The sequence below is a fragment of the Triticum aestivum genome, chromosome 2A, assembly GCF_018294505.1.
Source record: "Triticum aestivum cultivar Chinese Spring chromosome 2A, IWGSC CS RefSeq v2.1, whole genome shotgun sequence".
Taxonomy (NCBI): Eukaryota; Viridiplantae; Streptophyta; class Magnoliopsida; order Poales; family Poaceae; genus Triticum; species Triticum aestivum.
Window position 1 is genome coordinate 178,283,648 of NC_057797.1, and position 16,813 is coordinate 178,300,460.

A 16,813-nucleotide genomic window follows, 5' to 3' on the forward strand; every position below is an offset into this window, starting at 1 on the left:
GTCGGCCGGCGGCGTTGAGCCTGCCGGAGGGCTCTACGCCGTTGGTGGCCTCGAGTTGCTGGGCGTGACGGCGGCGGAAATAAGGGTCCCAGAGCGGGCTGTCGGGGACGTACCGTGGCCCCTCCCTCGCCGCACGCGGCAGGTTCGAGCGGATGCGTGCGATCTCCGCACGCCGCCCCGCGCCGGTGGGTACCGGGGGCACCGGCACGCCGCCGGCGCTGATCCTCCACGCCGCGGGCACCCGCATGTCCGGCGGGACCGGGTACTCGGCCTCGTAAAGGAGGCGAGCCTCGTCCTCGTGAAGATGGCGGCGGCCGAAGCCGTTCGCCGCCGCGCCGTCGCCTGGGAAGCGCTTGGCCATGGGTGATGAACTGGAGACGGCGAGAGAGAGGAGAGGGGGAACGACGACGGCGAGAGAGTGTGAGATCACCGAGCTCGCTGGGGCGCGTCTTATATAGACCGAGGCGCCGCCCGTACGCGTGCCCGCCGTGTGTACGTGTGGAGGGCGAGGGACGCGCGTCATCCGGCCTTCACTGCGCCGCCCGTGAGGCATCAATGGCGCAGGCTGACCGACGCGGCAGCGCGGCAGCTTTGGTATTGATTCGCCGCGGGAAACGAGGCGATGAAAACGACGAAGGGCCGAGAAGTGAGCCGTGTCGCTGACGCGGCGGGCCCGTGGCTTTTTCGCACCAAAACAGTTCGCCCGGCGCCCCCGGGCGTCCCCAGCGCGTCGGGTTCGGCCTGGGTCCGCCGGCACTGTTTTCGGTCCAGGCCGGCGAAAATCGGGTTTCTGAGGGCGCGACTGGACTGATTTTTCGGCGACGGCGCAAAAAAAACGTCTGGAAAGGTCTTCGTGGGGCGCGGCTGGAGATGCCCTAACCGGCGGGACGGCGGTCGTTTCTGACCAGGCAGACCACCAACAAATCCAGGAGCGGAGGGGCGATCAAAGGTGGGGCGGAAGCGCCGATCTCCCCCGATTCCATGAGCAGGAGCAGCGGCGGCGGCCGCGGGAGACAACAACCCGAGGCCGAATCTGCGGCCGTGCCCGTCCCGGGGCCCTGCGCCTCGACCCATCGGGCTCTCGCGGAGTGCCACCGCCGTGCCGCCCGCGGCCCGCTGCAGCCCGAGGTGCTGTGCCGGCACCTCAACCGGGCCCTGGCCGAGTGCGTGGTGAGCATGTGCTGCCCCGGCGAGACCGACGCCGTGCGCACGCTCTGCGGCAGCTCCGGCACCGCGCTCAAGCGCTCCCAGTGCGAGCGCGCGCGCATCGACCTCTCCCTCTGCCTCGAGGCCCATACATGACCTAGGCAACCCAAAACCAATGTCATCCGGTACATTCATATGCTGTTTTGTTGTATGATTTCCTGTAAATTCACTGATGTTGGAGATGTGGCCTGGTTCGGGAACACCCCTTTATGCATAGAGTGTATAGTAAGATAAGAGAGGATCCAGGGACTCTGGAGACAAGACGTGTTCTTGTTACTAAATAACTTCAATTCCAAATGCACGTTTCTAATCATGAATTACTAACTATTATCAGCTTACTGGATAATAGATTCGTTTATCTCCTTGTAACCTTGAAACAATGAATATTGTCTTTCATTTGCCCTTTCATCTCTCTCATTTTTCTGATTCATGCAGCAGTTATAGCTAGTGTTGCTGATTAGTGATTACAGTATGTGATTTAAATGTCGAAGCATGATTTCTGCTGAAATCTTACATGGCTATCTTCGGGCTTCCACATAACTGTGTTACTATGAAACCTTGTGCGGTGAAATTTTGTCCAAGTAAAAGTTTGTAGAGAAAAATATAAACATCTACAATACCAAATAAATATCAGTAGATATACTATGAAATATTTTTTAGTGTATTTATTTGATTTTTTAATAGATGTCCATGTTTTTCTATAAGCTTGGCCAAACTTCAAATAGTTTGACTTATAACAAAACATATATTTTGGGAAAGAGGCAATATGACGACAGCAGCACATTGATAGATTCTTTTTTGGGTAAAGGTTTATAGGTTTTTACTTAACTCTGATCCAATGTATGATTTATTAAAGCTAAAGCTTTCAGATCGTCAGTTGTCCCTAAAAGAAAGAACACACGAAATTTGGTTCTTTTCAACTGTGAAAAGAGAGCTCTGAGGGCCATAAGTTCACTCCAGCCTTGATAACTACCCCCTCCGTCCCATAATATAAATAGCTTGCAAAACGATCTTATATTATGGGACGGAGGGACCGAGGGAGTAGTAGTTAGTTAGTCGCCTCTATGTTAGAAATACTAAAGATATTTTACCAGTTCCATATTCTCATTTCTCATCAATATCCTTTTTGATTAATTTATTTGACACTTTGTATCATTAAATTCAACATTTCTACCACCAATAGTGTATTCAAAGCATAAACGACATCACCCATAGTAGGCTCTATCTTGGCTTTGTAGCTTCATGCACTTGAGATTTTTGGGGGTCCGTCGTGAGGGTAGTGATGTTCTGGTAACCAGTTACGAAAATTGCAAGGATGCAGCAGAAATTAGACTTTTAGAGGCAGCAATCATGACCCTGACAGCAAAAACAGGTATCTTGCATTTGCTATTCTGAGATGAACAAACAATATGTTTGCTTTTGTTGGCTGGTCATGCACCATTGAGATTATCCATGACTTGAATTCCTTATAACCATCGGCTGTGTCCAATGTCTCTAGCTGACATCGGGTGAGTGTGCGCCGGCTGGAGCTGGGTGGCACATCGCATCAGTGTCTTAGTTTCACTGCGAACTCTGCTATGAAATCCTTGGTTTGACCAAAGCTTTTACTTATGCAGAAAAGCTTACAAGGTAATTTCAATATGGAGTTCTGTACATATTTCTTCTCTGTTATTAAACTTTAAAGGCCTGTTAGTATCTTCCCCATCAAAGTATTTGTTGATCTGATGTATCTGGATGTAAACTCCGCCTATGTCTTCTAGGCATAGCCGGTCCCAAGCCCGGGTAAAGGAGGAGGGTTGTGATAGGCTTGGCGAGCCAACGTAAAAACTAGCCAGTCCCATAGGTATGAAACCCATTTGAGCGAGAATAGTACTAGGATGGGTGACCTCCTAGGAAGTCCTCGTGAAAGGGTTTCATATCAAAGGGTTGTGATAGGCTTGGCGAGCCAACCGTAAAAACTAGCCAGTCTTTTGGGTATGAAACCCATTTGGGCGAGAGTAGTACTAGGATGGGTGACCTCCTGGGAAGTCCTCATGAAAGGGTTTCATATCTAGCCTACCCCAACTTGTTTGGGATAAAAGGCTTCGTAAGTAAGTAATGTATCTGGATGTATTTAAAGCTAACCTCATATGGTGCCATGCTTGTAAAAGTTTGGTTGTTATTGGTGTGCATCGATCTGTTGAAGCAAAGTTAGATTTTGGCTGCTTCTCCGTCCATTTGTTGGCCGTGCATCTGGCCTTCTATTTCCCTAAAGCCATTTTGCTCAAAATCTGGATCCCTCGTGCCAGACCTTCGATTGTTATAATTTTGACTTCCGATATGATTTTGCGTTGTACATCCGTCCTGGCAATTGAAGCGTACCCGTTACATTTGCTATCAAGATAAATGAGTGGATGGAAAGTTTACTCCTATATATAATGCGGTCTTCCTCTTGTCAATATAATTGCACCTGTCATGGTTTGATATCAGGAGGTTTGAGTGGATGAAAAAATATTCCAAAAATCATTTCAATCAAAGGAGTTGTACGTGTTTTTAGATGAAAAAAAACTTGATAGCCAGGAAAAAACAAAATAATTTCACAAGAAGTTTAAGTGGATGGAATGTAGATGAATCCCAAGGAAAAATTCCCAAGGATTCCAATCTTGTGAATCAAACAACCAGTATAGAAAAAATCCTAAATATCCAATTCCTCAGTCATGTAGGGATTAGAATCAAAGGAGGCATGTAGGAGTTTGGTAGCACATGAAAAACAAAACAACCAATATAAAAATACTTTCTTGTCCACCTTGGGCCACATACGGGTCGTGAATACAATATTTTTCAGTCTCCCGCTCCCCAACCTAGGTGACAGGCGGCGGCTAATCTACCCTACTCCTCGGCGAATCCAAGGACCCCATCTCCCTTCGTCTGTAGCTTCGGTGTCGGGAGGAGGCGGGGACCCTAGGGCTTTGGTCTGATGGTGGTTGGGCTCAAAATAAATTTAGCGTTTTTCCATTCTATGGTGGCGAGATGATGGTGTCGCCGTTGGCATGGAATAAAGTATTCTCGCCTCGCCCTCATTCCAATGATGTTTCTTCGTGTCGTCGGGAGGCGTGTGGAAGATGATGTGTCCCTAGATTTGTTCTCCGAGTTTTTCTTTTCTGCAGGGTTTCTCGATCGTGTCTTCGTATGGAGCAAACAATGTGGATGTATGTCTTACTCCAACTCTAGTTCTAACCAGGAAGGTTGGCTAGCCTCATCAGGAAGCATATGAGATTAGGGTTCCCCGACCTCGTCTAGCCGGAATTGGGGTATTCTATAAGCTCTCTTCATCATTTTCTTCATCCAGGCAGCGATCTACTACGCAGATCATGTCTGCGCGCGTCTTCTGGTCTACATCGACAACTTTCTGGTCATTGCTTCTACAAGCTCCTGGGTTTAAATATGTTTGCTTCGTTGTAACGGAGGCCTAAAGGCGGCAACGAGCTTTGGCCCGACATGTCGTAGGTGCATGAAGGAGGAGCAAGATTTTGATGCCCTCAAAGTTTTGGATGTGTTTTTAAATTTCTGCAAGGGTATTTTTAATGTATTTGTGCTACTTTATATGTGACATTTGGTGTTTTTGCATACAAAAGCTAGATTCAACGCCAAAAATCCTATTAAATTCTGTTGAATCAAAGAAGGCCTAAAAATCCTAGTCGAAGGAGCACATATTTTTGTGGGTCAGCCTGATAAATTTTCTATTTGCCGCATAATGCGACAAACTGCCGGTGCTAGGCGAGTGGCCGAGTGACGGGTTGGCCCATTTTGCGTAGATAGATAAGGTACTACACTATTCGGTTTTTGGGAACCTATCAGAAGGTTCCTGACTAGTTTTGGGGTTCCTGTCCTTTTTTTCAATGGTTTTTCTTTTACTGTTTTCTTTTTCAAAAGTTTCCCTTTTTTAAATGTTTGGATGTTTTAAAAATGGTTACAGATTACAAAAATATTCCCTTTTAAAAATTGCTCAAGATATTGAAATAATGTTTCGAATTTTAAAAAACGTAAATTCAAAAAATGTTCACGAATTTCAAAAAATTCTTGTGTTTTTAATTTTTTTTCAGGAATTTCATAAAAATTCCCTTTTTCATAGTTTGTTTGGGAATCTTCAAAAGATGTTAGCCTTTTTTCAAGAAATCTTCTTGATTCTGGAAAAATATTTGCATTTAAAAAATGGTTTATTTTTTCAAATGATGTTCAAAAATTTGATTTTTTTAAATTTTCACAAACTATTTGAGCTTATCAATAAACTTGAATTTAGAAAATTAATTGTTCTAAATATTTATAAATTGTTCACATTTTTCAAAAAATGTTCAATATTTGGAAAACATAGGGTTTTAAAAAATGTTCACAAGCTTGAAAAATATTTGCGTTTGAAAATGTATTCACCTTTTTCCAATGTTGATCGCATTTTTTAACAGAAATGTTAACGCCCACACGTGTGGGCGTTGACCATCTCGACCACACGCATCCATCACCGTCCAGTACTATATGCACGAATCTTGACACAATCTGGCTGATTTTCTGTATCACATAGGACAAGGCGTGTGTGTGGTGTGTGACATAGTTCGCCCACACATCCGTTTTACCATATGGAGGGGCCGGTGTGTGGGCGTTTAGCAGTTCACCCACACACCAGTTTTCAGTCACGCATAAGGGCTGGTGTGTGGGCATTTGCCATCTCGCCCACACGCCCGTCTCCTCTCCCACACGTAAGCTGCTAGTTGCCATGTGTTTTTGCAGCGCACGTGGCAACTGTCTCTAGTGTGCTTTATAAGCAGATGGCAACTCTCTTTTTTTACCCGAGTTGCCATGTGTTTTTGCAGGGTACACGGCAACTGCCTAGTGTGCACGTAAGCAGATGGCAACTGTCTTTTACCGAGTTGCCATGTGTTTTTGCATGGTACATGGCAACTGCCCTAACGTGCACGTACATGGCAACTGCCCTAACGTGCACGTAAGCAGATGGCAACTCTTCCTTTTTACATGGCAACTGCCCTAACATGCTTGTGAGCACATGGCAACTCTCTCAACCGTCTAGTGTTAGTATGTGACAACTCCTAAAGTTATGAAATCATGGCAACTACATTAGATCAGACCATACATGGCAACTACAGTTGAGCAACCATGGCAACTGCAGTTGTCCGACATGGCAACCGTAGTTCAGCGACATGGCAACTGCAGATAAACGAACATGGACGAGGGTCTGGACCATGGCAACTGCGGGCGCGCGGTGGGCGTCACGCGTCGCGTGCGGGACCAGAAGGATACGAGGCCTGACATACGGGCGTGTGGGCGTTATCAACTTCGCCCACACGCACACGTGTGAGAGGGTTCAGAAGGGAAAAAAAGATGTGTGTGGGCATTAATTGTTTTGCCCACACATAGATGTGTGGGCTGGTTGCTGTCCATGCCACACGAGGCGTGTGGCACAACTACCCAATACACCACACGTGTGACAGTTATTGGGACCCTTTTTTAAACCTACTACAGTGAACCAAACAGCAGATACGTCTACGGTGAAAAACCTGTAGACACAGTGAAATTGGTCGCTATAGTGTGCGCTACGCCATCGTGCGCGGCTCGAGATTACCTCCGTCTGGTTTTATCAATCCTTCTTGTATTTTAAGTTAAACTTTACGGAGTTGCTAAAAATCAGTCTGACTGAGATTTTGCGAAATCTCAGTCGACTGGCCAGCTGTTCGATCGATGTTTGATTGTAGATTCGCGCTGGGGCGCTTTGCCCTTTGTTTCGGCCTGTATAATACACGGACCGGCCCGTTTACTTGTCTTTCTGTTGGAGCGTTGTCTAATGCTTGGGGCCGGCCTGGATTCGTGCGAGCATGTCGCTTTTTTGTAGGCTGGGGCAAAGTGCTGGGGGTGCAGTAAATAAAGGGGGTGAAGAGGATGTGGGACTCGTGGTAATTAAGAGGAGGGGAACGGCAAGTCAGTTCATTTCTTCCTTCTCTCTCTATTCTTCTCTGTCAAATCTGAAGATCTGCAGCGGAACGAAGAAATCGATGTGCTCCTCCACGGCCAGCGAGAGAACAGGCGGTGCTGCTGATGGAATAAGTGCCACCCCCTCCTTTTCTTGTTGTTTGTTTTGTTGGCGAGATGTAGTAGATCTGAGGGGATTTTGGGTTTCATTTTTTGTTTGGATCAAGTCCAGATTAGGAGCTTGAAGCATAGAATCGCTCCCCCTTTTTAATCAAACAGTGGCATGTAGTGTGTCCTCTTTTTTGTATGATTTTTCTTTTAGACTTTTGCCGAATCCATTTTCGTGAAATCAGTAGCATGTTTGAGGATTATTACGTACTGAACCCAAACCCTCTCATATCTATTACTGAACCTATCACTAGGAGTGGCTCAGTCCCTTGTTTTGTTTTATTTTATATTTTGCTGAAACCCATTTAATCAATAGCATGTTTTTGAAATCTTTTCTCTGTATACGAGAGAGATTATTACTGAATCTATCACTAGGAGTGGGCATGTTTATTTGTTTTGTCATATTTTTTGTTGAACCCCTATTAATAAGTAGCAGTAGCATGTTTTTTCAGTTTTCTTGCTGAAACCCTATGAATCAGTACCATGTTCAATTTTTTTGTCTGGGATCAAGATAATGATTACTAAATGCATCACTAGCAGTGGTATGTCGATTTCTTCCATGTGTTCACACATTTTTTGTTTTAATTTGGTCTTTTGATAGATTCATCTTTTTATCTCTGCAACCCAATGTAAATATATTTTTGCTCATCAGCCGTCGATGCCAATGATAAATCATCATTATCTTGAAATCCTTTTTTTAAGCATGCAAGTTTCTCACTAAAATCATTAGCTGAATATGTATGCCTCGCACTAGCACAAATTTATCTTTGGCACCATTTTTATGTGCACAGGAGATGGTTTGCACAGTTTGTCTGAGCCCTTGTTGACCGCGAGAGCAGGGGAAGCGGCATCAGTATGTATGTCTGGAAGGAGTTCAAGAAGGGAGGGGGTAACTCCAGAGCCTCTGTTTCTTTTTTATTTGTCTTTTTTCATTTTCTGATCCTTGTTTCTTTTTTAGTGTGTACTCATCATCACATAATATATTGTTGAAGGTTGGCCCTTTCTTTTTTCTCCTTGAGTTTTGAAGCAGAGGGGAGCCCCTAGCTAACTAGTTGTTTACATTTAAATCATTGATTTTTTTATCTAGTGTGTTAAGTTCTTCCTGTGTGGTTAGAGAGGAAAGGACACTTACTGTCATAATAAGGATCTTTTCAGTACAAAAAAACAAGGGGTCATTTTAATAGTGTTTTGTAGCTTGGCTTACTTCCAGAAACCATGGCCATGATTTAACTAGCAGCAACTTTCTTTTGTGTTTTTATTAGTGTTTTACTAGCAACAATCTTTTTGTTAGTGTTTGTAGCTTGGCTTACTTCCAAAAACCATGTATGGTACAATTCATGGGTTACTTTTGCTAGATATTTTTGTTTTTAGTAACTGTATTTTTTACACTGATATGGCTGGTTCATGTTTAAGAGTTCAGTGTATATCTTTTTTAGCCATTTTTTACCCGTGTAGAACGTAGATTTGTAGAATTCACGGGTTGATGTTCATGTTCAACCCATGTAGGATTTTCAATCCAACAGTAGTTAAGAGAATTGGATAACACTCTTTATAGTTATCTATTTTATTATTTATCTGATTCCATGTGAATGTATAATTCAATGGGTTAATGTTCAAAGTGAACTTATTTTTTACTAGTTGATCCATGTAGGAATGTAGTTAACGTTTTCTTTTTGCTTTTTTCGGTCAAAAACAAATAGGTTGTTACATGCAATGAAAGGGTTTGTTCCGACAACCTGACGGGAGATAGGTTGACATTCAAGGCAAACAAACATACATACACTGTGAAGTGTCACAAGGGGCGCAAGCAGAGTGCATTGTATGGGAGAGGGTGGAGAAAGTTTGTTGCACACAACAAGCTGGGGAAGGGTCAGATGGTTTTGTTCTACTTGGACCAACATTCACCAAGGGCGGTTGTTTGCGTGGTCTAGTTTGGAAACACTGAAGATGTTAGGGGGAGGATCAAGTTGTTTTCTGAAACCCTAACTTTATAGTTGACTATCTTCCTCTCGCTTAGCATCAGATCCCCATTTCTCCATGCACATTACCTTTTTAAAATGTTATTTTGTAGCCATTATTTTTTAGTAAAGCATAGTTTCCATTTTGTCGATTTTTTTCCTTCAACAAGGAGTTAGACTATCAGGTCCGACTCATTGGTTTTGATTATTTCCATTCCTATTGATGGAAAAAAATGCAGTTAGGCATTAGTAATTTTTTAGGGTGACGTTAATTAGTAGTAGATGTAGTTCATCTCTTTTGCATTTTCTTGGGATAAGGTGTTAATCAGTAGTAGATGTAATCCTAGTGAACTTTTTAAATGTCATTGTCTTGTAGGGGCTTTTTTAACCACAGAATGCTTTTCTTGGAGCTAATCCTTATGTGAAAAGCATCTTCTTCCACTTTGTTAAGTCATTCGTGTGTGAGCTTTTTTTGTTTTGCATCTATTGCAACCTTAAGTCAATAGTAAAGCTCAATTTTATGTCAAGAAATGCATGCATTTTTTTGTTTTTTGTTTTTTGTTTTTGGCAGTATGATCCCTCACAGCCTTTTACTTTTCTTACTCCACCAACAGGAATGGTGTGCCCAGTTTACCACGCATACTGCCAAAATGAAAATGGTCGGAGATTCGACATCTATGTCTGTGATGCCAACGGAATCTTTCCCGTATAGTACTCCTGTCCACAATTTTCCCTTCTATTTTGTTTGTTCTGAATTTTTCTATTTTTTTACGTTTATTATTGTTCTGTTTTTCCATATCGTCCCATGCTCTGCAAGGAACAAGTTTGCTCAGTTGCCAGGCGGTTATATGAATTTCAAAGCGCACAACCGCGGGTACATTGTGGAAGTGTACAGGGGGGGCACAAACTACTCGCCTTGGTGGTGATGACCGGAAGAAGTTCATTGCAGACTTCAAGCTGGGCCATCGGGAGTTGGTCCTTTTCTATATGATTGTACGGATGCCTAGGGCACTTGTCGGAGAGGGCGGCGGGGAAAGAGAGGGGGCCAATCGCATGTCCAACGGCAGTCATGCAATTGCATGTCTTCTAACTTGGTTGCAACTGAGGCTTTGTTTCGTCAAAGGGAGCATGGACAACAAGGCGAGAGGGGGGAGGGTCAGTTGCATGTCCCGCACTAGTCATGCAACTGCAAGTGTCGCCCCCGGTTGCAATTGCATGCCTTCCACCATTATTGCAATTAGGGCTTTGTTTTGTCGGAGGGGCGGTGAGGAGGGGGAGGGGTCAGTTGCATGTCCAACTACAGTCATGCAACTGCATGTCTTCCAACATACTTGCAACTGGGGGCCTTTTCTTTTGTTGAATGGGGGGGGGGGTAAGAGTGAGGACGCCAGTTGCATGTCAAATATAGTCACGCAACTACATGTCTTCTAACTTGGTTGTAATTAGGGGCCTTTGTTTTGTCGGAGGGGCAGCTGGAAGAGAGAGGGTTCCAGTTGCATGTCCTACACTATTCACGCAATTGCATGTCTTCTAACTTGGTTACAATTGCACGTCTCTTAAATTGGTTGCAACTGGGTTTTTTTGTCGAAGGGACCGATGATGAGAGGGACCAGTTCTATGTCCAACTATAGTTACGCAACTGCATGTCTTCTAACTTGGTTGCAACTTGGGGGGGGGGGCTTTGTTATGTCGGAGGGGGTGCCATGAAGAGAAAGGGCGCCAATTGCATGTACAACTATTCACACAATTGCATGCCTTCTAACTTGGTTGCAACTGCACGTCTTCTAACTTGTTTGCAACTGGGCTTTTGTTTTGGTGGAGGGGCCGACGAGGAAAGGGGCCAGTTGCATGTCCAACTATAGTCACGCAACTGCATGTCTTCTAACTTGGTTGCAACTGGTGGACTTTGTTTTGTCGGAGGGGGCGGCACAAAGAGAAAGTGGGCCACTTGCATGTCCCACACTAGTCACGCAACTGCATGTCTTCTAACTTGGTTGTAATTGCGGCCTTTGTTTTGTCGGAGGTGGCGGTGGGAAGAGAGATGGCGCCAGTTGCACGTCCAACTTTAATCACACAACTACATGTCTTCTAACTTGGTTGCAATGGGGGGGGGGGGGTGTTGTTTTGTCAGAGGGGGCGACGCCAAGAGAAAGGGGCTAGTTGCATGTCCCACACTAGTCATGCAACTGCATGTCTTCCAACATGGTCGCAACTGTGCGTCTTCTAACTTGGTTGCAACTGGGCTTTTGTTATGTCGAAGGGGCCGACAAGGAGAGGGGCCAGTTGCATGTCCCACACTAGTCACGCAACCGCATGTCTTCTAACTTGGTTGTAATTGCGACCTTAGTTTTGTCGGAGGGTGCTGTGGGAAGAGAGAGGGCGCCAGTTGCATGTCCAACTATAGTCACCGCAACTGCTTGTCTTCCAACTTGGTTGCAACTGCACGTCTTCTAACTTGGTTGCAACTAGGCTTTTGTTTTGTTGAAGGGGCTGACGAGGAGAGGGGCCGGTTGCATGTCCAACTGCATGTCTTCCAACATGGTTGCAACTGGGGGCTTTGTTTTGTTAGAGATGGCATCAGATAGAGGGAGGGACGGTGGGGAGAGAGGGTAACTATTCATGCAATTGTAAGCGTTGTCTCTGGACTACAACTGCACGTCTTTTACCAACATAGTTATGAATAGGCTTTTTTACTTTATCGGAAGGGGCATCGGGGAGAGGGGGCCAATTTTTGTGGATCAGGTAAGGTATCCCCCCTCCCCCCTCCCCGCGCGCCTCTACCCCCGTTGTGCGTCACACGAGCACCGCAACAATCCCATTTGCCATGTTCGTTAGCACAAAAGAAGTGCCCCAATCTCACAATTAGCTTTGTGTTTGGGGCCGGAGCGTAGGGGGCAGGGGCAATTTTCATGACCCCCCCCCCCCCCCCCCCCCCTTACAGGTAAATTTTATTTGTTGAAAATGGGCCTGTTGAAATGCATGGTGTATGGTCTGAAATTAGTGAGAGCAATCGATGTGCTGTTATTCATGTAATTGGGGTAGTAGGATTGATGAATCTTTGAGCGTAGCCTGCCTGCCTGCATGCCTCCGCTCCATAGCTTCAGCTTCAGTAGTGCTGATGCATAATGGTGCAAGTGAATTCAGTTTTCTAAAACTATAGATGTAGTGCTTGGTACTATCTTTTATACTATATTTTGGGATGGAGGGAGTATCTCAATAGCATCTTTTTTGCTTGTCCCCTGGACTGGAGTGTCCAGCTCACTTGTCCTAGTAGTTCACTGCAACTCTAGCTCACTCCAAGTTTCGGGATCTCTTAGGTCCGCTGCGACCACAACAGCTAGCAGTTCCGTTGAAAATGGGCCTGCTGAAATGCATGGAGTATAGTTTGATTTTTTGTGTGTCAAACCACTGAGGCTGACAAACATCATGGGCGTGAGCCCAAATCAAGTAGTGGGTCCATTTTTTTGTTGGCTAGGGTTCTTGATTCAGGCGCGAATCATGTTTTTTGAGGGATTTGCTAGTGCGTATTATTCGGAATTTTTGGTGCCTTTTTTCCTTTGTGTGAATCCTGATTTTCAGGGGGTCTAATTAGTGTTTTTAGATGGGGACTTCAGTGCTAAGTTATATGGAGGAAATACGTTATTTTACAGGTGTTGGGGCAGGTTAAGTGGCAACTCCAGTTTTCAGTGCCTCTGTATTTTGTCTTTGACATTTGTTAGAACTTGAGAGGTAGTAAGAGGGGAAGAACTTAGATGATGGGCTTTGAATGGATTTTAGTTGGGAGATCTCATCGTCTAATAATGTCTGGAATAGAACATTAGAGGTGTTCATTTGACCTGCTGATCTGAATGTGAGTAAATGTAATTTATAGAACCACATGCTGCATTTATTTATTTTGTAAATTGAAGAGTGATTTACCGAAGAAATATGGCAGTGTTCCTGGTTATAGGTGTTCGGTTTTATAGAAGCAGTTACTCCTTTTATTTTCAGTTTTTTGTGGTGGCTGAGCCAACTTCTTTTTCGTTACATGTTAACATTTCTAAAGCATTGCATAGCTTTTTTCTGTGTTAAATCAATTTGTGATATATGTTGACATAGTTTAGTGCCTATTTTATGAGCAGGCTCTCATGGATGCCCACAAGCAGATTGCACGCAAGATAGAAACTAAAACCGAGGCCTCCTTGAAAGAAGGAGCAGGTAAACAGCCTAAAACTCTATGCACTCAGTCTCTTTTCTGTGTTTGATTTTTAACCACTTTTTTTCTACAGTTGTTATGAGTCTTATCATCAATTCTTATTTTCACACGGGATCCTAGAGAAGGCTAAAGCTGAAACAAGAGATTGGCTTAACAGTGTGGTATGTTAAATGCATCACCTGGTATGATTAGTCTTTTATGCTGTCATTTATCTACACGCCTGTTGTTGGCTTACCGGAAACACGAGCAAACAAAGAAATTACCTGCAACATATATGTCTTGTATTGTTGTTTCTCTTTTGCCTAGAGTATGTTTGAATGACACAAGTTACCCGCAACACTAATGTATCATATACTCCCTCCGTTCCAAAATAGATGACCCAACTTTATACTAACTTTAGTAGAAAGTTGGGTCATCAATTTTGGAACGGAGGGAGTACATTTTTATGAATACAGCCACACACAGGTACAAATATTGAAGACGAAGACAGAGAGCAGGGTCTTGAAGATACAAATTTAGAAGAGAGAGATCACTGACACTGAAGTATCAGAGGGTTTGCTGTATGAAGAAGTTGTGACGTTGTATGAAGCATTAGAGAAGGAACCAAGACCTGGCAGAGTTGTTTAGCTACACAAATGGGCCTTACATTTTTCTGCTGTCTTTTTGTTGCGTCCATGGACAGGGAGGAAGGTAAAACGGGCTAAACAAACAGACAACACACAAGAAAAAACAAAACAAAAAGCCCACACCCCAAGCCCACCACATGGGAAGTTAAAACCCAACAGTGAGGGAGGTGAAACAGGCCTCAGCTGACTGAGACTTCGCGAAGTCTCAGTCGACTGAGATCTAGACAGACTCTAAACTTTAACCATTAAATCACGTAGCCGTCACCTCCTTTCCCACACTTGAGGTTTTTCTCGCGTCCCGCCGATGCCGGTTCGCCTCGTCTCCGGTGGGCCTTACGTCCATAGAGGCGTGGTGGATACCGATCCTTGCCGGTGTGAGGGTTCAGTTTTTAGATGTTACTTTGAGTTTTGTTAGGGTTTGTGTCCTATTCAAGAAGACGAGACTGCGGATGCTTCCTGAAGATGGAATAAGGTTCTCTCTGGTTAGCCTCGTTCCCGTGGTGCATCTAGCACCGTCGGTGTGCGTGTGCAGATGTGTCTCCGGCGGATCTATCTTTGGTGGAGCTGCTCGGATCTGTTCGTCGTTCGTCTACGTTCATGTTTCTTCAGGTTGAATCCTTTTGATTTACGCTACTCTTTATCTGCGATAGTTGCTGTTCTGGTGCGCTGATTCTATGGGGCCTTATCACGATGACTTCCCGACTGTCTATTACACAAGTTTTAGCCGGCTCCGACAAGGGAAGGGCGATGACGACGACGCGTCTTTGGCTCGCTTCAGTTCTTCTAGTCGTCGCAGGGTGGTCTATAAATCTGGATGTAATTTTTGTTATTTCTTGTGTTCATTGTACTGTCAATGTCAAGATGAGAAAAACTAACTAACAAAAATAAGTTATATACCAGTAGAATATTATCATTGGAAGTCTCTTTTGACTATGAATCCAACACTATAACTTTTGTGACATACAAAGTATATTTTCATATTTTGTTAGGGCACGAAATACAAATGGACCAGTCAACCGGACGGAGGTAATACGTTGCAAACGGTCTGGCCCAGTCGGACCCTTGTGCGTGCGTGGCCTCGCTATTGGACGCAACGAGCGTCCAATAGAATCTCCCCAACCCAATCCTTGCACCTGCTACTACTACGTGTCTTCTCCTTGAACCACGTTCTTTATCTTACCTCGAGCGAGGCAACCGGCAGCAGCCTCCGATGCCAAGGGCCAGTGGGCGCGCGATGCACCAGCTTCCCCTGGCCGCGCGGCCGCCGGCGCCGCGGTCTCACTGTTCTCGGAGTAGGTCGGCGTGCCGCTGCAGCCTGAAGCAGGCGCCTGCCTCTCTCGCCGTGGCCGCAAGACGGTGCGCGGCCGCGCCGCTCTTGGCCGCGTCGCTCCTCCTCGCCGCCGCCGCGACTCCTGGCATTCCTGCCGGTACTCCACCAGGTTTGCCTAGCCTGCCGCTTGTCAGTAGAGATGCTTGTTCTAGACTTCGATCCATTGCATGCACTGTCCACACCAGGTGTGGCAAAATATACGGTGAATTTTGCTTGTCGATCGACCACATGGCATTTATTTTTGCGCAGCGTTTGCCCAATCCCAAGGCGCGGCGCTGTTCCGGAAGGCGTGCATCGGGTGCCACGACACGGGTGGGAACATCCTACAGCCGGTGAGTTTGCTGAAATCCCTTGCACGGTCGTAACGACTGTAAATTCCAGGTTCAGATCATCGTCTGTTTGCTCCTTGATCATGTCCAGGGAGCCACCCTCTCCATGAAGGATCTTGAGAGGTATGGCAGAGCCATTTGTTAAACTACAGCTTGCATGAAATTTCTTGTTCGGTCTATATTGACTGGCAAAGAGAAATTTTGAATTTGCTTCAGGAATGGAGTTGCCACGGAGGAAGAGATATACAACATTACTTATTACGGGAAGGGAAGGATGCCGGTACGTAAAATTTGCACCCATTATGTACGTCGTTGACAGGAGTAAACGTTTTGCAACTATGAATGAGCTTCATCGTGTGTGTAGGGTTATGGAGAGCAATGCACGCCGAGAGGGCGGTGTACCTTCGGCCCCCGGCTGCCTGAAGACGATATCAAGATGCTTGCAGCATTTGTCAAATCGCAAGCAGAGAACGGGTGGCCAAAGATCGACGGTGATGTCGAGTGATCCGATTACGGCTGAACACGAGGAGCTAGCTCCATTTCGCGAGGAGGCTGAAACCATAACTGTTTATGAGGTTAATATTTTTTTTGACTCGCAAGCAAACCGTAGAACAATTGTTCTAAATAATTTTACATTAATAAAATGAAAATAGTTATTCACGCAGACGAAGATTAAAGTATCTACAGCCGAATTTGGCAAATCCGACCCCTCAAACACATGCGGACGGGTGCGTCCGCGGACAGTGACCGGCCACCTCTCAAAAAACGCATTCCACATTCGGATACCTCAAATTAAAAACCTCAAATCCATATTATTACATGCAACGTGAAATCTAATCTACGTGGAGCTCATCCGGTTTCACTCCCCGCTCGCCGGCTCCGCCCTAGCCATGTCCGGCGGCCGGCTGCGCTCCTCAGAGTGTTGGGCCGGTCACCGGCAAGGTAGGGTAGGGCATGAGACACGAGCTGGCTCACGGGACTCAAGGCCCCGTCGTCTTCCATGCCCTACTCTTTCTCGCGGAGACCGGTACCCAAACGGTGTTGTT

The 16,813-nt window shown here is 45.4% G+C and overlaps 2 protein-coding genes across 14 annotated transcripts; both read left to right on the plus strand.

Annotated features, from left to right (window-relative positions):
• Window positions 1-857: 857 nt before the first annotated feature.
• On the plus strand, window positions 858-1,539 carry LOC123185101 (uncharacterized). The gene has a single exon (XM_044597100.1). It carries the CDS (start codon window positions 982-984, stop codon window positions 1,300-1,302), a length of 321 nt encoding a protein of 106 aa, XP_044453035.1. The 5' UTR covers window positions 858-981; the 3' UTR covers window positions 1,303-1,539.
• Window positions 1,540-6,815: 5,276 nt separating this feature from the next.
• LOC123188218 (cytochrome c6, chloroplastic) lies at window positions 6,816-16,427 on the plus strand. 13 transcript variants are annotated; one of them, XR_006494385.1, is made up of 10 exons: window positions 6,816-7,296; window positions 8,121-8,218; window positions 9,030-9,993; window positions 13,409-13,484; window positions 13,556-13,643; window positions 15,098-15,547; window positions 15,688-15,770; window positions 15,859-15,890; window positions 15,984-16,047; window positions 16,132-16,427. XR_006494385.1 is itself a non-coding variant. In XM_044600259.1 (10 exons), exons 6-10 carry the CDS (start codon window positions 15,319-15,321, stop codon window positions 16,270-16,272), a joined length of 549 nt encoding a protein of 182 aa, XP_044456194.1. In that variant the 5' UTR covers window positions 6,827-7,296; window positions 8,121-8,218; window positions 9,902-9,993; window positions 13,409-13,484; window positions 13,556-13,643; window positions 15,098-15,318; the 3' UTR covers window positions 16,273-16,427. The 13 variants fall into 13 exon arrangements, 4 of the variants coding, with proteins under 4 accessions (XP_044456194.1, XP_044456193.1, XP_044456196.1 ...); XR_006494381.1 differs by having other exon boundaries at window positions 6,819-8,218; window positions 9,030-9,295; window positions 9,902-9,993; XM_044600259.1 differs by having other exon boundaries at window positions 6,827-7,296; window positions 9,902-9,993.
• The last annotated feature ends 386 nt before the right edge of the window (window positions 16,428-16,813 follow it).

What these genes read in the sequence shown, in the direction of transcription:
- LOC123185101 (XM_044597100.1), top strand. Translation starts at nt 982, where the DNA reads ATGAGCAGGAGCAGCGGCGGCGGCCGCGGGAGACAACAACCCGAGGCC.
- LOC123188218 (XM_044600258.1), top strand. Translation starts at nt 15,319, where the DNA reads ATGCCAAGGGCCAGTGGGCGCGCGATGCACCAGCTTCCCCTGGCCGCG. An exon ending in TCCTGCCGGTACTCCACCAG is followed by an intron (nt 15,548 to 15,687) that starts GTTTGCCTAGCC and finishes ATTTTTGCGCAG; the next exon opens with CGTTTGCCCAATCCCAAGGC. An exon ending in GTGGGAACATCCTACAGCCG is followed by an intron (nt 15,771 to 15,858) that starts GTGAGTTTGCTG and finishes GATCATGTCCAG; the next exon opens with GGAGCCACCCTCTCCATGAA.